Source organism: Delphinus delphis, chromosome 5 (genome assembly GCF_949987515.2).
Source record: "Delphinus delphis chromosome 5, mDelDel1.2, whole genome shotgun sequence".
In the NCBI taxonomy this organism is placed as follows: domain Eukaryota; kingdom Metazoa; phylum Chordata; class Mammalia; order Artiodactyla; family Delphinidae; genus Delphinus; species Delphinus delphis.
Genome location: NC_082687.1, coordinates 3,286,397 through 3,307,076, shown reverse-complemented (window position 1 = coordinate 3,307,076; position 20,680 = coordinate 3,286,397). Strand labels below are relative to the sequence as shown.

At 43.8% G+C, this 20,680-nt stretch overlaps 1 protein-coding gene across 2 annotated transcripts; it reads left to right on the top strand.

Annotated features, from left to right (window-relative positions):
• The first annotated feature begins 188 nt into the window (after window positions 1–188).
• PPID (peptidylprolyl isomerase D) lies at window positions 189–20,429 on the top strand. 2 transcript variants are annotated; one of them, XM_060011936.1, is made up of 10 exons: window positions 189–432; window positions 1,334–1,474; window positions 4,400–4,506; window positions 6,731–6,919; window positions 7,764–7,886; window positions 8,051–8,157; window positions 10,041–10,182; window positions 11,866–11,952; window positions 19,288–19,330; window positions 20,060–20,429. In XM_060011936.1, the coding sequence occupies exons 1-10, from the start codon at window positions 348–350 to the stop codon at window positions 20,146–20,148; spliced, it is 1,113 nt and encodes a 370-aa protein (XP_059867919.1). In that variant the 5' UTR covers window positions 189–347; the 3' UTR covers window positions 20,149–20,429. The 2 variants fall into 2 exon arrangements, with proteins under 2 accessions (XP_059867919.1, XP_059867918.1); XM_060011935.1 differs by having other exon boundaries at window positions 19,435–20,429.
• Window positions 20,430–20,680: the final 251 nt, after the last annotated feature.

Genomic DNA, 20,680 nt, shown 5'->3' with positions numbered 1-20,680 from the left:
ACCTGGGGCTGCGGCTTCAGTGAGCGAGAAAACAGGGCAGGCCGGGGGCAGAGAAAGCACGACCAGGAGAGCACGGCCGAGAGCGCAGTCAGACGCCGCCGGAGGGCGGGAGGAGACGCCGGAAGTCGGGCGGAGACGCCGGAAGTCGGGCGGAGACGCCGGAAGTTGGGCGGAGACGCCGGAAGTCGGGCGGAGACGCCGGACAGTCGGGCCGCGGCCTCCGGGCTCCTGTGGGAAGCTGGTCGCCAGTGCCGCCGTTCTTCGCAGACGCAGCCGGTTTTGGGGTTCGGGCTGCGCGGCGGCCACGGGGTGTTCCGAGGAGCTCGCGAACACGTCTGCGGGCCACAATGTCGCACCCGTCCCCCCAGGCTAAGCCGTCCAACCCCAGTAACCCCCGAGTCTTCTTGGACGTGGACGTCGGAGGGGAGCGAGGTGAGGAGGCGGGGCTCCCGGGGTCGGGGTCCCAGAGGCTGGGGCGGGCCCGCGACCTTGTACCGGTGCCCTGGGGCGTGCGGAAGTTTCTGGAGGTTTCTGTTCGGGGGTGGTGGCGGCCTTTGGGTCTGTCTCGCCCGACTTGGCCGCCCTTCCCCGCCACCTGCTTTTATGTTTGGGGGACATTCAGAAAACCCCGGGTATGCGTCTCGGGGGCTCCCGTCTCCTAAAAGTTCCGGATTTTTGTTTTATTTGGTGGACAAAACTGAGGACGTTAAGGCCGGTGTGCAGCCTGGCAGATAGCTCTGAGGACTGCTCTGAAGGGCTAAGGGAGGAGCCGGGATATATAGGAGTTTTTGCAACAAAAACCAGGTCGTGGGAACATCAAAAGATGACCGTTAACAGAGGAAACCAGGCATGTCAAGTTAAGGGACGTAGCGCTTTTCTGTGTATAGGGAGATGCAAGAGCTTTTGCTTCAGAGGCAGCACTGGGCAGGTTCCACAGAGCACAAAGACTACAGCTGTACCTACAGCATGGCCGACGTGACCCCTCAGGATGTTTCATTTTCTCCTGTTGGTTACTTGGTGATGGGAAGTTATGAGCACATGTCAGAGAAATTAATCAAATGAAAACCATTCCTAATTCATGGTGTCCTTAAATGGTGCTACTCTTCTGGCTGCTGTGTTGATGATCTTTTGTAAGATGTAGTAAAATAATTGTTTCAAATTCATCTAGATACATGATACTTAACATGAGGTAGACTGAATTTGAATATTAGAAAACTGACCAAAAAAGAGAACTCGGTATTTCAGTCACCATAAAATTACCAACTCTCCTTTTACCATTTGCTTATTTAGCTGGTTGTTCTGCATACTGACACAGTTTCATTTTTTCTTTCAGTTGGTCGAATTGTCTTGGAATTGTTTGCAGATATTGTACCCAAAACTGCAGAAAATTTTCGTGCATTGTGTACAGGAGAAAAAGGCATTGGACCCACCACTGGGAAACCTCTACATTTCAAAGGATGTCCTTTCCATAGAAGTACGAATGCGTTTTCTGAATCTGGTTTTCCTTATAGGTGATTGAATCCTGTTCTTTAGGAGTTAGGGAAGAAAACACTAAGTAGAGGGTGAGAGTTAACAATTACATATATTGGATTATTATTCAGCCATAAAAAGTAATGAAGTACTGATACATGGTACCATGGGGACAAACCTCGAAAATATTATGCTAAGTGATAAAAGCAAGACACAAAAACAAAAGGTCACTTGTTGTTTAACTTCATTTATATGAAATATCCAGAACAGATAAATCCATAGAGACAGAAAGCAGATTGGTGGTTGCCAGGGGCTAGGGGTAGAGGGATGGGGAGTGACTGCTTTTAATTTGTACAAGGTTTCATTTTGGGGTGATGAAAAGAACTTGAAACTAGACAGAGGTGATAATTGCCAATACTGTGAATGTACTAAATGTCACTGAATTGTACACTTTAAAATGGTTAGTGGTTAATTTTATGCTATGTAAATTTTACCTCAATTAAAAAAAATCCTCCAAACTGTATGAACCAAAAAAAAAAAAATTACTGTTAGTTTCCAAAAGGATGCTTTGAGATCTGAGATGATAGCTTAGTTTCATAAAGGTTGGTCTGTGGAAGGTGGAATTAATTATGGGAGGGTACTAAGGTTTATTTATACAGAAATGGACTACCTTAGCTTCACCAGGGTGTGGCCATGGTAAACAGAGCTTGGGTAGCTTGACTACCTGGTGACAGAAAGTTATGCCTACTTCTTGGGCAGGATTGCTTGGGAAGGCTGCAGCCAACTTAAAGATTCTGTGTCTTGGACACCTGGTGTGATGTGTGATCAAAAGGTGACTTTTCACACTGTGTAGTCATACCTTTGTTCAGTGATTATTTGATGGCTCCCCCAATAGACTGTAGGCTCCATGAGTTCAGAAACTGTATCTTCTCACCATTTTGTCCTTAGCATCCAGCATAGTTATTGAGTAGGCCCGCAATAAATATTTGTTCAATGAATAAACAAATGAGTTAAACTATAATTATGAGTATTTAAATTCTTCTAAAACTTGATTAAGAAAAAATTAACAGTGATTTTTTTTTAAAAGAAGATGTTGGGGGTAGGAGTTTATTAATTTCTTTTATTTATTTTTGTTGTTTTGGGTCTTCGTTTCTGTGTGAGGGCTTTCTCTAGTTGTGGCAAGTGAGGGCCACTCTTCATCGCAGTGTGCGGGCCTCTCCCTATCGCGGCCTCTCTTTTTGCGGAGCACAGGCTCCAGACGCACAGGCTCAGTAGTTGTGGCCCACGGGCCTAGTTGCTCCACGGCATGTGGGATCCTCCCAGACCAGGGCTCGAACCCGTGTCCCCTGCATTAGCAGGCAGATTCTCAACCACTGTGCCACCAGGGAAGCCCCTAACAGTGATTTTAAAATACTTAAACTGTTGATTTACTTTCACGTTTAATAAACTACCAAAATATAAGCAAACCATGGAGATATTGCAGGTTCAGTTCCAGTCCACTGCAATAAAGCGAATATTGCAGTAAAGCAAGTCACACAAATTTTTGGTTTCCCAGTGCATATAAAAGTTATGTTTATACTGTAGTCTATTGTGTGTAATAACATTATGTCTGAAAAAATAGTATGTACCTTAATCTAAAAATACTTTATTGCTAAAAAATGCCCAAACAATTATAGTAGTAACATCAAAGATTACTCATCACAAATCACCATAACAAATAATAATGAAAGTTTGAAATATTGCAAGAATTACCAAATTTGACACAGAGATATGAAATGAGCAAATGCTTTTGAAAAAAAAATGGCACTGATAGACTTGCTCTATGCAGGATTGCCGCAAGCCTTGCAAGTTGTAAAGAAAAAAAACACAGTATCTGCAAAGCGCAATAAATGGAGGAGTGCCTGTGTGCTAATAAAGGGTGTGCAGAAAAGAGTTAACGTATCAGGCCTGAGGCTGCTGGCCTTAGAAGAGTCTACTTGCAAGGGTGGCCACTGCCTGGAGTCAGGGAGCGTGGCGCTTGAACCTCTCTCTGAATCCTGGAGGTGATTTACTCTGCCTAGACTCTTTGTGCAATCTGATTTATGCTGGACAGTGCTCTCCTTTGGGAGTCTGGAAGTTTGCTTCCTGCTGGGCAGACAGTGCCTGCAGGATCAGCCCCAGCAGAGACCTCGGGTGCTGAGTCTCTACAGGGCTCTCCTGGGGAGAAACACTGTGCACATGTTGCTGCATTTCTTTGCTGGGGGGAGGAGGAATGTGCCCTGTGACCGTTCATGGGAGCGAGGGAGCATAAGGGAACACCTGGATTCCTCCAGGCTCTGCCCGTATCTTCTCTTCCTGTCATCCAGCTGTGTCTTCTTACTTACTACATCCGTGTAATACAAACAGATACCGAGTTCTGTGAGTCCTGGGAAATCTCTGAGCATGCGGCAGTGTTCTTGGGAACCCTTGCTACTAAGTGATAATATTTGCTGAAGTACTTGCATTACAGTGTAACAAACCTCTTGGGAATAATTGGTTATTCAGTAGCATTTTTGAGTAACCATTATGTGCCCAGCCATGCACATGGTTACCAAGGAGGAAAAAAGGAGTTGCTGTACGTAATTGTTTGCCGGGAGAGACAGATCATTATGATACATATGATAAAAGGGAGGTAGAATCAAGATGCTGTTGGAGAAAAATAAGGAGTTCCAGTTTTGGGGTCTGACAGTTCTGTAGGGGAGGTGCCACGCGGACTGTTCTTTGAGTGTTAGTGGGCCATCAGGGAGTGGGAGTAGCTGGGACTCAGACTGGGAAAAGCCTTTTAAGAGTTTGCAGTTGTGGACGGGGGCGGGGAAGGACAGGAGAGAAGTTGTCCTCATTACGACATATCTGTTAGTCTGCATTGCTGCCGTCATCTGTAGCTTCTAATGGCGATTTTCCTTTTTTGTAGTTATTAAGAAATTTATGATTCAGGGTGGAGACTTCTCAAATCAGAATGGGACAGGTGGAGAAAGTATTTATGGTGAAAAATTTGAAGATGAAAATTTCCATTATAAGGTAAAGTAGACAAAAATGCGTGTTTCTGATAATAAAAGTTATGTGCCTGGGATACTTGTTGAATTAGGATAAATGCCTCAGATGTGCTCAGATCTCCTTTATTTGTGAAAGGTATCATATTTGTATATATACATCTTTTTTTTGGTTAATAAATTTATTTTATTTATTTATTTTTGGCTGTGTTGGGTCTTCATCGCTGCGCGCGGGCTTTCTCCAGTTGCGGTGAGCAGGGGCTGCTCTTCATTGCGGTGCGCGGGCTTCTCATTGCAGCGGCTTCTCTTGTTGCAGAGCACGGGCTCTAGGCACAGTAGTTGTGGTGCGAGGGCTCAGTAGTTGTGGCTCACGGGCTCTAGAGTGCAGGTGCAGTAGTTGTGGTGCAGGGGCTTAGTCACTTCGCGGCATGTGGGGTCTTCCCGGACCAGGGCTCGAACCTGTGTCCCCTGCATTGGCAGGCAGATTCCTAACCACTGCGCCACCAGGGAAGCCCCATAAATATACGTCTTTAGTACGCAAAAATTTCATCCAGTAGTGATTTTATTGGCAAGAGTGCAACAGCTATTTCATTGTGATCCAGGTTTATATACTTCAGTAAAGCCAGTGTGTTTTTAAGGGTGGCCACCATATGGCAAAACTGTTTCCAGGAGAAATGTGCTCATCAGAGGGATGGTATGCTTTATGCTTAAATTTGAAGAGCAACAAAAGCATCGCTAATGTCTGGGATGTCAAGGGATTTGCACACTAGCAGATCTGGTTAACGTCCAGGCTCCTAAAGGACATTAGTGGTGCCTGTGCCTTCTTATCTTCCTGGTCCCAAGATGTCCCCGTTGGGGTATGTTGCATCATTCAGGTTATAAGAATGGACATGTAAGTACAAAAGTAAAGTGACTTTTTTTGGAAATGAGGAATATGAGCAAGGTAATTAGGATAATTTGAGAATAAAATGTCATCAGTCTTTTAAACAGTTTATTGCCTGCAGCTAGTACTGTCACTGGCGCCAAAGAGTTTATAAAAATGAAACGCCTTCATGATAAGGAATTAAAAATCTTGCCAGAAAGACAAGATTAAAACACATAGGACAACTGGAGAATAATACAGTAATACGCTAGTAAATGCTAAGTTGATTGTGACTTTCTGTGTATGCTGTAGGAAGAAAGTATGATACATATTAGGGAAGACACTGAGGGGGAATGGGTACTTAAGCTGGGCAAACTGGACCTCACAAGGTGGCTGAGATTTGGTTAGAAGGAACTAGAATACAGATGCCAGTTTGAGGGAGGGATGTGAGTGAGGAAGGACAAAGGCGTGAGGAAATAAGGTTAATAATATTTAATATCGTGGGAAGAGCACCAAACTTTTGGAAGGGAGAAAGGGAAGCTACCAGAAGGATGAACACTAAGATCATGTGACGGACATGTTGAGAAGAAGCAAGGGGGCCTTTTGCAAGGGCATCTGGTTCTTCTACACGCTTGGTGGCCTTGAAGGCAGGGCTAGATTTAGGTTGAGGGGTAAAGGCACCTTAGGCGGGAGGACCAGCATGAGTGTTACACGTGTGGCCCAACAAGGAGTGCGTTTAGGAAGCCTTAGGGTCAGGTGGAAAGAGGAAGACAGTGGGGCCACAGAGCCTTTGAACAGGCTGGGCCAAGGTAGGTGTTGCGTTTCGGGAGGTACGCAGCAGTTCCTTTTGGGCATTCTCTCAAGAAGTGCTTCACCGGATGAAAGCCATGATATTTGGCTTCCTTGGAGAGTAGGAAAGGACCTAACGGAACTTCCAGTCTAAACTGAATGTCCCTCGCTGTTCTCAGTGTAAAGAAAGAATCATAAAGGAAGAATCATAATGTAGGCCTGAGAGCGGGAGCGCTGTTGAGTGTTTTTCAGAAAAAAACGCCCCTGTCATAAGAAAGGGCAAAGCCGAATCACTAGGTCTCCATCTTAAAGACGAAGCGTAAGCACTTTCTCAATACGGCCGGTTTAGAAGTGCCACCCCTGCCCCCCACGATTATTTCTGTTACTTCATTCGGTTTCATAAGCTTTTCTTAAAGTTTAAAAAGGGATTAAGTATCCCACGTTTTGTGAATTAAAGGTTACAGTTGGTACAAAGTAAGATTACGCTACACGGTGTGATCTAAATTGTATTGCAGTCCACCCTAGTTTTGTGAATGGTTGGTAGAGAGTAATTCAGACAATAACTCTAACCTTGGTTTTCTTTAATGGCGTATTCCTGCAGCATGATAAGGAGGGATTACTGAGCATGGCAAATGCAGGCCGCAACACAAACGGCTCTCAGTTCTTCATCACGATGGTTCCGACTCCTCACTTGGATGGCAAACACGTGGTGTTTGGCCAAGTGATTAAAGGAATGGGTGTGGCAAGGATTCTGGAGAATGTGGAGGTGAAAGGTGAAAAACCTGCCAAAGTGAGTACCAAGTGACAGGGTAAGACCCTCGTTATCCTAGCTGCCGTCTTAGCAAATGTAAGTAAAAGGCTCAGATGATGGTTAGCTGAAAGACGTTAGGACGGCTCTTGTTAAAGAAGCCTGGCCCTGCCGCTTTTTCTTCAAAGCTCTTTTGTACACTGGGAGAGATGAGGGCAGTTTGAAAGGAGGTTGTTATGATTTCAGCATCAGTCTTGCTGATTTTGGTAACTTAACTCTTCTAGACCTGCAAAACTTTGAGTCAGTGTGTATACGAGTACAGAGAGAGCAGGAAACCGGGAAACCTTGGTCTCCTCTCTGCCATTTAACTTGTGGTTTAGGCGTGCTCTTGTTATTTAACTTTCCTTGGCCTGTTTCCTCAGCCTACATAAATCATTTAAGGGTTTAGACTGGATTATGTCACTCCCAGGAGGCTTGTGCTGTAAATGTGTGTGACTCCACCCTCACGGGCAGGGTTGTGAGTGGAATTGGAGACTCAGACCTGCAGGAGGGGGGCTGCCACTCTGTGCGAAGGAAACAGCAGTCAGTGAGTCGAAGGCACGTGCCCACGTAAGGAGAATCCCACGGGGAACGATGAAACTTCCCACGTAGTCTGTGTGCACGGAGCTCCTGGACAGCAGCAGCAGGCACGTGTGCTGCGAAGTGACCCTGCTGTGCTCCTCGGGGTGTGTGCAGAGGTGCGCCTCCCGACGCCAGCCTGTCGCATCAGAAGCAGCTTGGACGCTGTTGCTCATGCCTGGCGGCTGGAGAGCTTTTAAGCCCAGACTCTTGTTAAAGTCGTCATTAATATGGTAGACGCTTCTACAATTGAGGGTTGTTTTTACAGTTGTGCGTTACTGCAGACTGCGGAGAACTGAAGGGAGGGGATGATTGGGGAATATTCCCCAAGGATGGATCTGGTGACAGTCATCCAGACTTCCCCGAGGATGCAGACATAGATGTAAAAGATGTGAGTACTTTCACGTGGGTTAAAGTTTAAGTACTTAAACTGCTAAAAATGTTTAGCCCTAAAATTTTGATCTTTTTATATCAGTCTGTCTCAATGATAGAACTTAGCACTAAACCGCGTTATATACTAAAACCCAACATATTCGTGTTCTTTCTTTTGTACAGGTAGATAAAATTTTATTAATAACGGAAGACTTAAAAAACATTGGAAATACTTTTTTCAAATCCCAGAACTGGGAGATGGCCATTAAAAAATACACAAAAGTTTTAAGGTAATAAAATATTTTTAATAAATTGCTGTAAGAACTTGAAATTGAATTATAAACTGAAATTCAAGAGTTGTTTTTTCTATTTTTGGCATATTACTTGCAGAGTAGCCAGGTATATTGAAATAGGTGCATTTCTTTGGTTGCTTCCAGATTCTTATTTTGAAAAATTTCAAAACACAGAAAAGTTAAGAATAGTACATGGATAGCCATGTACCTTTACCTGTGTTCACCAGTTTTTAAGTTTTGCCACACTTGTTTGTTTTTTTTTGTTTTTTTTTTGCGGTACGCGGGCCTCTCACTGTTGTGGCCTCTCCCGTTGCGGAGCACAGGCTCCGGACACGCAGGCTCAGCGGCCATGGCTCACGGGCCCAGCCGCTCTGCGGCATGTGGGATCTTCCCGGACCGGGGCACGAACCCGTGTCCCCTGCATCGGCAGGCGGACTCCCAACCACTGCGCCACCAGGGAAGCCCTGCCACACTTGTTTTTGCAGAATCATTTTGAAAGGAAGTTGCAGATACCATGACACTTTACCCCTCAATATTTTAGCAAGCATTTCCTGAGAAGCCAGGACACACTTCTACTTAGCCTTAAGACTATGAAAACATCGCCCAAATATCATTATGTCATCCACATTCAGAGGTCCCCAGTTGTTTCAATTTTGTTTTGTTTTTATGCCAGTATCCATTATATCCTTTGGTTTTATGTCTCTAAGTCTCCTCTAATTTTTAATCTCCACGTTTTTTAGTCATTTGCATTTTGTGGCGTCGAAGCCCGTTGTCTTACGGAATACCATCTGTGTGTTTATTGCTTCCTCAAGGTTAGTTTGAGGTTACATATTTTAGCAAGGACTTGAATAGGTGACGTGTATGTTTCCTATGATACCGTGTCCTGAAGGCACGTGGCAGTTTCGCCCGTTTCGAGTTTTGGCACTTGGTTGAAGTGGCGTTAGCCACGTCTCTGTTATGAAAGTACCTTTCCCCTTTGTAAATAATAAGTCCTCTGTGAGATGATAACTGTGAGATTTTGTGAACATCTCATTCCTAGCCTTTCATCCAGTGGTTTCAGCATCATTGAAGCCCTTTGCCTGAATCAGTTACTACACTGACGCTTGCAGAACTGCGATTTTCTCAGTCATTCTGCAGTTACGAGCTGGCATTCTTCTGTTTGAAAGACCCTCTACCCCTCCTTCTTTTAAAGTATTACTGTAGTATTTGATCAATTCAACGAATTATACTATTACCGTCGTTCTTTCTGATGCTTGAAGGCTTCCCGATTGTCTGATGGGAGCCCCTTTCCTGTATCCCTTTGACTGTTCTGTTAGTCTGTGAGCTCTTGCTTTCTGCCACAAGATGGTCCAGACCCATCTTATACTTAACCTTGTGTCCAGATCTGAGTTTCTCCAAGGAGCCCTGATTCTTTTCAGTGGGGGACAGACTCTAGAAATCAAATTCTGGGGGCCAGGCCCTTTTCAGTAAACAGCTAGGAACTACAGTAAAAGACAAGTCAGAATCACCACCACAGGGCTCTTCACCTGTCCCCATTCCAGTCCCTGTCCCACAATGACAGCCTTGGTTCCAAACCTAATTACACTGGAAAGTGGGTGATGGAAACCTGAGCTTTACAAATAGAAGTGTTCCTTACTGTATAATCTCTAGGTTTGGGGATTGTTCTTAAGTTGTCTTCTTTGAACATTTTGGGAAAGAAGTTGGAACAAGTAAAAATCTTCTAAAGGAAAGCATTTAATAAAAAGATTGTGGTCATTAAGAACATTAATATTAGCATGTGATGAACTTTTGTATCAGAACTGACGCAGCACGTTTTGACCGAGTGGAGGAGAGCAGAGTTAAGTCTTAATGGGGGCTGCTTGTACCGATGTGTTCTCCAGGTATGTGGAAGGCTCGAAGGCTGCTACTGAGAACGCAGGCAGAGCAAAGCTGCAGCCTGTCACTTTGAGCTGCCTGCTGAATATTGGAGCCTGCAAACTGAAGCTGTCCGATTGGCAGGGAGCAGTCGACAGCTGTTTGGAGGTAAGTCTGTTGATGTTACCTTTTTGAAAGAGTTGGATGATGACTTACTACTTTGAACAAAAGCAGTTTTATGTGACACTACTGTTATCTTATTGCGGAGGACCTAGTGAGACCCAGTGAAACATAATCTAAGTCACTTTATCTCTGAGTATTTTGGACCTCAGTTCTTCCTCTCAGACCATTCATTTAGCTTATAACACTACATCACCTTAATTTCTCTGAAGACACTTTCCTCCTCAGCTCATTTATTCACTTAACAGTTGAGTGCCTGTTATGTGCCAGGCATTGGAAGACAGAGCCAGGAATGACTGCGACTGTGGCCGGCGAGGTTGTTAGCAGAGCATCATCGCTTTGCCATCTTGAGCAAGTTCCTACTTGCAGAGTCTGAGTTTCTTCGTACGCCAAATGGAAATACTGCTTTCCTCCTGGGATTGTTAAGACCATGTGTAATGCACGTAAAGCGTTTAGTGCAGTGCTGGGAGCAGGTTAAGCAGCTAACAGACACTTCGGTGTTTTAATTGAAAGACCCCCCCCTTGAGGAGCTTTTTTGGTGGGAGAAGGAGTCAGTTTCAACGTAGGGTCGTCAGGACTTGTACAGGGACAGTGCGTGCTGTTGGGACACATAGGAAGGTGCCCTGCCTTCACGGGGACGTCCGGGAGTGCTAACGACAAAGCTGGCAAGGTGGCAGCCTGCCTTCCTTAAACAGAGCAGTTACGACTGCCTCCCTCTTGCACAGTTTGTTTGAACAGTTTTCCAAACTAAAACATATATTTTAGAAAGACGCCTCTAGTAACATTTATGGATATTGCACATTAATCTAGGTCACAGCGATCAGCTGTGCCCAAGCAAGTGGGAATAAAATGAGGTCCTAGTTTAGTGGGGTAGGTGGAATAAGGAATAAGAATGTGTTTATTAGGAGGGAACGTGCGACAGAGGACGAGATCGCTCTTCACTCTGGATCGCTTTTTGACCTTTGTGAGGCAGATAATATACACCCTTTTCAGTAAAATCGAAATATTGACCTCTAAAAGATGTTACTAAAGATGTCACTATTTTTAAAATGTTTCAGAGGATAAACCTATTAAAAGTTACTTATGCTCCTGAAAAACCCCTAGATGTCAACCAAATGAGTGTATCCAAATTTCTATCCAGAATGTTTTTCTCCTATCAGCTAGGGCCCAATCAGGAGATAGACACCACACAGTAATTCCAACAGAGAAAGGTTACTGTCAGATACACATAAGGGGCAGATTGGAGTAGCGAGGGGTTGGCTAGGACAGGGAACGCTGAAGGATCTGGGCATTGCAGGGTATATGTGTATGTATATGTGCAGAGACGTGTGTGATGCAGGAGCAGCTGCTCCCTCTGGGGTGCATGGAGGCCCTGGGCCAAGACCCAGGCGTGACGGGGAGGGGGGCTGGGCCACACTGGGTGCCCCGGAGCTTGGGGGAGCTCGCGGGAGGCTCTCAGGAACCTGGAAGGGAAGTGGGTCCCTCGCCCGTGGGCACTGGGCGCCCTCTGCTGACAAAGCAGCGTGTAACCGGAGGCTCTCAGGGCCCAGCGCCCTTATCACAGAACAGTGAATGGCTGGTTTGGAGCTAACGGGCAGTAAATGGAAATCCAGCATGTATACTTAGTACTCAGTACTTAGATAAAAATATTAACTGTATAACTTTCTGTAGGCCCTTGAAATAGATCCGGCAAATACCAAAGCACTGTACCGTAGAGCCCAAGGATGGCAAGGACTAAAAGAATACGACCAAGCATTGGTAAAGTTTTGTTTTAAATTTTATGTTTTAACATCTTTATTGGAGTATAATTGCTTTACAATCGTGTGTTAGTTTCTGCTTTACAACAAAGTGAATCAGTTACACATATACATATATCCCCGTATCTCTTCCCTCTTGTGTCTCCCGCCCACCCTCCCTATCCCAGCCCTCTAGGTGGTCACAAAGCGCTGAGCTGATGTCCCTGTGCTATGCGGCTGCTTCCCACTAGCTATCTATTTTACGTTTGGTAGTGTATATATGTCATTGCCACTCTCTCACTTTGTCCCAGCTTACCGTTCCCCCTCCCCGCATCCTCAAGTCCATTCTCTAGTAGGTCTGCATCTTTATTCCCGTCCTGCCCCTAGGTTCTTCATGACCATTTTTTTTTTTTTTTTTTAGATTCCGTATATATGTGTTAGCATACGGTATTTGTTTTTCTCTTTCTGACTTACTTCACTCTGTATGACAGTCTCTAGGTCCATCCACCTCACTACAGACAACTCAGTTTTGTTCCATTTTATGGCTAATATTCCATTGTATATATGCGCCACTTCTTCTTTATCCATTCCTCTGTTGATGGACACTTAGGTTGCTTCCATGTCCTGGCTATTGTAAATAGAGCTGCAATAAACACTGTGGTACATGACTCTTTTTGAGTTATGGTTTTCTCAGGGTATATGCCCAGTAGTGGGATTGCTGGGTCGTATGGTAGTTCTATTTTTAGTTCTTTAAGGAACCTCCCTACTGTTCTCCATAGTGGCTGTATCAGTTTATATTCCCACCAACAGTGCAAGAGGGTTCCCTTTTCTCCACACCCTCTCCAGCATTTATTGTTTGTAGATTTTTTGATGACGGCCATTCTGACTGGTGTGAGGTGATACCTCATTGTAGTTTTGATTTGCATTTCTCTAATGATTAATGATATTGAGCATTCTTTCATGTGTCTGTTGGCAATCTGTATACCTTCTTTGGAGAAATGTCTTCTGCCTATTTTCGGAGTGCGTTGTTTGTTTTTTTAATATTGAGCTGCATGAGCTGCTTGTAAAATTTGGAGATTAATCCTTTGTCAGTTGCTTCATTTGCAAATATTTTCTCCCATTCTGAGGGTTGTCTTTTCGTCTTGTTTATGGTTTCCTTTGCTGTGCAAAACCTTTTACGTTTTCTTAGGTCCCATTTGTTTATTTTTGCTTTTATTTCCATTTCTCTAGGAGGTGGGTCAAAAAGAATCTTGCTGTGATTTGTCATAGAGTGTTCTGCCAATGTTTTCCTTTAAGAGTTTGATGGTGTCTGGCCTTACATTTAGGTCTTTAATCCATTTTGAATTTATTTTTGTGTATGGTGTTAGGGAGTGTTCTAATTTCATTCTTTTACATGTAGCTGTCCAGGTTTCCCAATACCACTTATTGAAAAGGCTGTCTTTTCTCCACTGTATATTCTTGCCTCCTTTATCAAAGATAAGGTGACCATAGGTGCGTGGGTTTATCTCTGGGCTTTCTATCCTGTTCCATTGATCTATATTTCTGTTCCTGTGTCAGTACCATACTGACTTGATTACTGTAGCTTTGTAGTATAGTCTGAAGTCAGGGAGCCTGATTCCTCCAGCTCCATTTTTCTTTCCCAAGATTGCTTTGGCTATTCGGGGTCTTTTGTGTTTCCATACAGATTGTGAAATTTCTTGTTCTAGTTCTGTGAACGATGCCAGTGGTAGTTTGATAGGGATTGCATTGAATCTGTAGATTGCTTTGGGTAGTAGAGTCATTTTCACAAGGTTGATTCTTCCAGTCCAAGAACATCGTATATCTCTCCATCTGTTGGTATCATCTTTAATTTCTTTCATCAGTGTCTTATAATTTCCTGCATACAGGTCTTTTGTCTCCTTAGGTAGGTTTGTTCCTAGATATGTTATTCTTTTTGTTGAAATGGTAAATGAGAGTGTTTCCTTAATTTCTCTTACAGATTTTTCATCATTAGTGTATAGGAATGCAAGAGATTTCTGTGCATTAATTTTGTATCCTGCTACTTTACCAAATTCATTGATTAGCTCTAGTAGTTTTCTGGTAGCATCTTTAGGATTCTCTATGTATAGTATCACATCATCTGCAAACAGTGACAGTCTTACTTCTTGTTTTCTGATTTGGATTCCTATTATTTCTTTTTCTTCTCTGATTGCCGTGGCTAAAACTTCCAAAACTATGTTGAATAAGAGTGGTGAGAGTGGGCAACCTTGTCTTGTTCCTGATCTTAGTGGAAATACTTTCAGTTTTTCACCATTGAGGACGATGTTGGCTGTGGGTTTGCCATATATGGCTTTTATTATGTTGAGGAAAGTTCCCTCTAGGCCTACTTTCTCGAGGGTTTTTATCACAAATGGGTGTTGAATTTTGTCGAAAGCTTTCTCTGCATCTATTGAGATGACCATATGGTTTTTCTCCTTCAATTTGTTAATATGGTGTATCACATTGATTGATTTGCGTATATTGAAGAATCCTTGCATCCCTGGGATAAACCCCACTTGATCATAGTGTATGATCCTTTTAATGTGCTGTTGGATTGTGTTTGCTACTATTTTGTTGAGGATTTTTGCATCTGTGTTTATCAGTGATATTGGCCTGTAGTTTTCTTTCTTTGTGACATCCTTGTCTGGTTTTGGTATCAGGGTGATGGTGGCCTCGTAGAATGAGTTTGGGAGTGTTCCTCCCTCTGCTATAGTTTGGAAGGTTTTGAGAAGGATAGGTGTTAACTCTTCTCTAAATGATGCATAAAATTCGCCTGTGAAGCCGTCTGGTCCTGGGCTTTTGTTTGTTGGAAGTTTTTTTTTGTGTGTGTGTGTGTGGTACGCGGGCCTCTCACTGTTGCGGCCTCTCCCATTGTGGAGCACAGGCTCCGGTCACGCAAGCTCAGGGGCCATAGCTCATGGGCCCAGCCACTCCGAGGCACGTGGGATCTTCCTGGACCAGGGCACGAACCCGTGTCCCTTGCATCGGCAGGCGAACTCTCAACGACTGCGCCACCAGGGAAGCCCTTGTTGGAAGATTTTTAATCACAGTTTCAATTTCAGTGCTTGTGATTGGTCTGTAGATATTTTCTATTTCTTCCTGGTTCGGTCTCGGAAGGTTGTGCATTTCTAAGAATTTTTCCATTTCTTCCAGGTTGTCCACTTTATTGGCATACACTTGCTTGTAGTAATCTCTCATGATCCTCTGTATTTCGGCAGTGTCATTTGTTACTTCTCATTTTTCATTTGTAATTCTATTGATTTGAGTCTTCTTTTTTTTTTTTGATAAGTCTGGCTAATGGTTTATCAATTTTGCTTATTTTCTCAAAGAATCAGTTCTTAGTTTTATTGCTCTTTGCTATCGTTTCCTTCACTTCTTTTCCTTTATTTCTGATTGGATCTTTATGATTTCTTTCCTAATGCTAACTTTGGGGGGGTTTTGTTCTTCTTTCTCTAATTGCTTTAGGTGTAAGGTTAGGTTGTTTATTTGAGATGTTTCTTGAGGTAGGATTGTACTGCTATAAACTTCCCTCTTAGAACTGCTTTTGCTGCCTCCTATAGGTTTTGGGTCATCATGTTTTCATTGTCATTTGTTTCTAGGTATTTTTTGATTTCCACTTTGATTTCTTCAGTGATCTCTTGGTTTTTTAGTAGCATATTATTTAGACTCCATGTGTTTGTTATCTCTTTTTCCTGTAATTGATACCTAGTTTCAGCATTGTGGTTGGAAAAGATACTTGATACGATTTCAATTTTCTTAAATTTACCAAGGCTTGATTTGTGACCCAAGATGTGATCTATCCTGGAGAATGTTCCATGAGCACTTGAGACGAACGTATATTCTGTTGTTTTTGGGTGGAATGTCTTATAAATATCAATTAAGTCCATCTTGTTTAATGTATCATTTAAAGCTTGTGTTTCCTTATTTATTTTCATTTTTGATGATCTGTCCATTGGTGAAAGTGGGGTGTTAAAGTCCCCTACTATGATTGTGTTACTGTTGATTTCCCCTTTTATGGCTGTTAGCCTTTGCCTTATGTATTGAGGTGCTCCTATGTTGGGTGCATAAATATTTACAATTGTTATATCTTCTTCTTGGATCGATCCCTTGATCATTATGTACTGTCCTTCTTTGTCTCTTGTAATAGTCTTTGTTTTAAAGTCTGTTTTGTCTGATATGAGAATTGCTACTCCAGCTTTCTTTTGGTTTCCATTTGCATGGAATATCTTTTTCCATCCCCTCACTTTCAGTCTGTATGTGTCCCGAGGTCTGAAGTGGGTCTCTTGTAGACAGCATATATATGGGTCTTGTTTTTCTATCCATTCAGCCAGTCTGTGTCTTTTGGTTGGAGCATTTAATCCATTTACATTTAAGGTAATTATTGATATGTATGTTCCTATTACCATTTTCTTAATTGTTTTGGGTTTATTATTGTAGGTCTTTTCCTTCTCCTGTGTTTCCTGCCTAGAGAAGTATCTTTAGCGTTTGTTGTAAAGCTGGTTTGGTGTTGCTGAATTCTCTTAGCTTTTGCTTGTCTGTAAAGGTTTTAATTTCTCCATCAAATCTGAATGAGATCCTTGCTGGGTAGAGTAATCTTGGTTGTAGGTTTTTCTCCTTCATCACTTTAAATATGTCCTGCCACTCCGTTCTGGCTAGTAGAGTTTCTGCTGAAAGATCAGCTGTTAACCTTATGGGGATTCCCTTATGTGTTATTTGTTGTTTTTCCCTTGCTGCTTTTCATATTTGTTCTTTGTGTTTAATTTTTGATAGTTTGATTAATGTGTCTTGGCATGTTTCTCCCTGGATTTATCCTGTATGGGACTCTCTGTGCTTCCTGGACTTGATTAACTATTTCCTTTCCCATATTAGGGAAGTTTTCAACTATAATCTCTTCAAATATTTTCTCAGTCATTTTCTTTTTCTCTTCTTCTTCTCGGACCCCTATAATTTGAATGTTGGTGTGTTTAATGTTGTCCCAGAGGTCTCTGAGACTGTCCTCAATTCTTTTCATTCTTTTTTCTTTATTCTGCTCTGAGGTAGTTATTTCCACTATTTTATCTTCGAGGTCACTTATCCGTTCTTCTGCCTCAGTTATTCTGCTATTGATAACCTTCTAGAGAATTAATCTCATTTATTGTGTTGTTCATCATTGTTTGTTTGCTCTGTAGTTCTTCTAGGACCTTGTTAAACGTTTCTTGTATTTTCTCCATTCTATTTCCAAGATTTTGGATCATCTTTACTGTCATTGTTCTGAATTCTTTTTCAGGTAGAGTGCCTATTTCCTCTTCATTTGTTAGGTCTGGTGGGTTTTTGCCTTGCTCCTTCATCTGCTGTGTGTTTCTCTGTCTTCTCCTTTTGCTTAACTTACTGTGGTCTCCTTTTTGCAGGCTGCAGGTTCATAGTTCCCGTTGTTTTTGATGTCTGCCCCCAGTGGCTAAGGTTGGTTCAGTGGGTTGTGTAGGCTTCCTGGTGGAGGGGACTAGTGCCAGTGTTCTGGTGGATGAGGCTGGATCTTGTCTTTCTGGTGGGCAGGTCCACGTCTGGTGGTGGGTTTTGGGGTGTCTGAGGCCTTATTATGATTTTAGGGAGCCTCTCTGCTAATGGGTGGGTTTGTGTTCCTGTCTTGCTAGTTGTTTGGCATAGGGTGTCCAGCACTGGAGATTGCTGGCCGTTGGGTGGAGCTGGGTCTTGGTGTTGAGATGGAGAATTCTGGGAGAGTTTCGCTGTTTGATATTATGTGGAGCTGGGAGGTCTCTGGTGGACCAGTGTCCTGAACTTGGCTCTCCCACCTCAGAGGCTCAGGCCTGACACCTGGCTGGAGTACCAAGAGCCTGTCCTCCACGCAGCTTAGAATAAAATGTAGAAAAAAAAAGAAAGAAAGAAAAAGAAGGTAAAATAAAATAAAGTAAAATAAAGTTATTAAAATAAAAAATATTAAGAAAAAAATTTTGTAAGTAATAATAATAAAAAAAAAAACGGACAGACAGAATCCTAGGACAAATGGTAAAAGAAAGCTATACAGACAAAACCACACACAGAAGCATACACATACACACTCAGAAAAAGAGAAAAAGGGAAAAAAAAATATATCGTTGCTCCCAAAGTCCACCTCCTCAATTTGGGATGATTGTCTATTCATGTATTCCACAGATGCAGGTACATCAAGTTTATTGTGGAGCTTTAATCCGCTGCTCCTGAGGCTGCTGGGAGAGATTTCCCTTTCTCTTCTTTGTTCGCACAGCTCCTGGGGTTCAGCTTTGGATTTGGCCCCGCCTCTGCGTGTAGGTCACCGTAGGGCGTCTGTTCTTCGCTCAGACAGGACGGGGTTAAAGGAGCCGCTGATTCGGGGGCTCTGGCTCACTCAGGCCGGGGGGAGGGAGGGGTACGGATGTGGGGCGGGCCTGCGGCGGCAGAGGCGGCGTGACTTTGCACCAGCCTGAGGCGCGCTGTGTGTTCTCCCGGGGAGTTGTCCCTGGATCCCGGGACCCTGGCAGTGGCGGGCTGCACAGGCTCCCCGGAAGGGAGGTGTGGATAGTGACCTGTGCTCGCTCACAGGCCCCTTGGTGGCGGCAGCAGCAGCCTTAGCGTCACATGCCCGTCTCTGGGGTCCGCGCTTTTAGCCACGGCTCGTGCCCGTGTCTGGAGCTCATTTAGGTGGTGCTCTGAATCCCCTCTCCTCGCGCACCACCTGCCTCTTCAGCAGCTCCAGACTTTTCCCGGACTCCCTCCCGGCTAGCTGTGGTGCACTAGCCCACTTCAGGCTGTGTTCACGCCGCCAATCCCAGTCCTCTCCCTGGGATCCGACCAAAGCCCAAGCCTTAGCTCCCAGTCCCCGCCCACCCCGGTGGGTGAGCAGACAAGCCTCTCAGGCTGGTGAGTGCTGGTCGGCACCGATCCTCCGTGCGGGAATATCTCTGCTTTGCCCTCCGCCCCCACCCCTGTGGCTGCGCTCTCCTCCGTGGCTCCAAAGCTTCCCCCCTCTGCCATCCGCAGTCTCAGCCCGTGAAGGGGCTTCTAGTGTGTGGAAACCTTTCCTCCTTCATGGCTCCCTGCCAGAGGTGCGGGTCCCGTCCCTATTCTTTTCTCTTTGTTTTTTCTTTTTCTTTTGCCCTACCCAGGTACGTGGGGGAGTTTCTTGCCTTTTGGGAGGTCTGAGGTGTTCTGTAGTTGTTCCATGTGTAGATGTAGTTTTGATGTATCTGTGGGGAGGAAGGTGATGTCCACGTCTTACTCTTCCGCCATCTTGAAGCTCCTCTCTGTTTTAAATTTTAATTAAAAAAGAAAACCACTTTCATAACTCATAACCTAATATTTCTTTAATTTTTTTTCCCAATTAAAGGCTGATCTTAAGAAAGCTCAGGAGATAGCACCAGAGGATAAAGGTAAGTTGGCAGTTTCTGTAGTGCAAGTTCATTTTGTCCCTTAAGAATTGATCCTCATGAACTAGCATACGCTTTGCCACTTAAGAGGTTGCCTTGTCCAGCAGATACTGCAGAGCGCCTGTTCCAGGCCAGACTCCAGGCGTGCTGGAGAAAGCACAAGTCAGGGTCCTGCCTTCAGCTTACACTGCAGCCACTGTCCACGTGTCTGAAGACTGTGTGCTCTGCTGTCCTGTAATTCTAGATGGAAGAGCAGCGTTAGAAGACACAGTATTTAGGGCGAATTTAGTGTTTGGGACCATTTCTTAAGCTGAACGTGGCCATTACCTAAGTATTCTAGCTACTGAATATGTTTTAGGAAAGTTTTGGAAAGCTGTGACAAAAATAAGCCTGTTTTTCAAATAAACCAAGTATACATGGTGATTCTAGGTCTAGATGTGGACATAGGTCTTTGGGGAGGCACTTCAGTGGGGTCCCCCCTCTGATGGAAGGGAGAAGGCGTATCTGTGTGTAATTCAGTTAGTTCTCTCGGTGGACAGTCTCCTAAAATTGTGCTCTGTGGTTTTTATGTTTGTGTGGTTGCTTTCTCCAAGTAAAATACACTGTTAATACGGCTCAGTTACCCTTCGAAGAGTTATATCATTTTTTATCACACTAAAGCATGAGTTTGCTGGCCAGCCTAATTTTTTGGATGTTTTGAGAAATAACTCATATTACATATTTATTTTGCAGCTATCCAGGCAGAATTGCTGAAAGTCAAGCAAAAGATAAAGGCACAGAAAGATAAAGAGAAGGCAGCTTACGCAAAAATGTTTGCTTAATAAGGAATTCAGTTTTGCTTAAGTATGCATTGAAGTGAGACAATTAAAGGATCTTGTCTATTATGTATGATCCCTAATGTGTTCCCTCTGAGAATTCAGTTCCCATTGTTTGCAGTCTAGGAATACAGGTAGGGATTCACTCTTAATAGACCAGTGTTACAAAATATGCTGAAGTTGAACTCATTTTAAATGGTTCTCTGCATTACAAAGGATAATGGTGTCCAGTGTATTTTAAACTTCTAGACACATCTTGTTTGAATAAACAGATGAAAAGTTAAGTATGTATGTTGTTTCTCTCAGTTCTTTGATGCATCTCTCTGTGACGTGTGTGCAGGGCTGGCAGACGTCTCTAAAGGGTCAGGTAGACATTACAGTCTGTCACAGCTACCCAGTTCTGCACTTGGAGCTCAAAAGCCCCCATCGACAGTGTGTAAGCCAGGAGGCACTGCTGTGTTCCAGTAAAACTGCGTAAGAAGAGTGGTGGGCTGGACGCCAACCTCTGGTCTAGGAGATACACTTCGCTGGAAGTGCT

What these genes read in the sequence shown, in the direction of transcription:
- PPID (XM_060011935.1), top strand. Translation starts at nt 348, where the DNA reads ATGTCGCACCCGTCCCCCCAGGCTAAGCCGTCCAACCCCAGTAACCCC. An exon ending in GGACGTCGGAGGGGAGCGAG is followed by an intron (nt 433 to 1,333) that starts GTGAGGAGGCGG and finishes TTTTTCTTTCAG; the next exon opens with TTGGTCGAATTGTCTTGGAA. An exon ending in GATAGCACCAGAGGATAAAG is followed by an intron (nt 19,331 to 19,434) that starts GTAAGTTGGCAG and finishes CTTGTCCAGCAG; the next exon opens with ATACTGCAGAGCGCCTGTTC.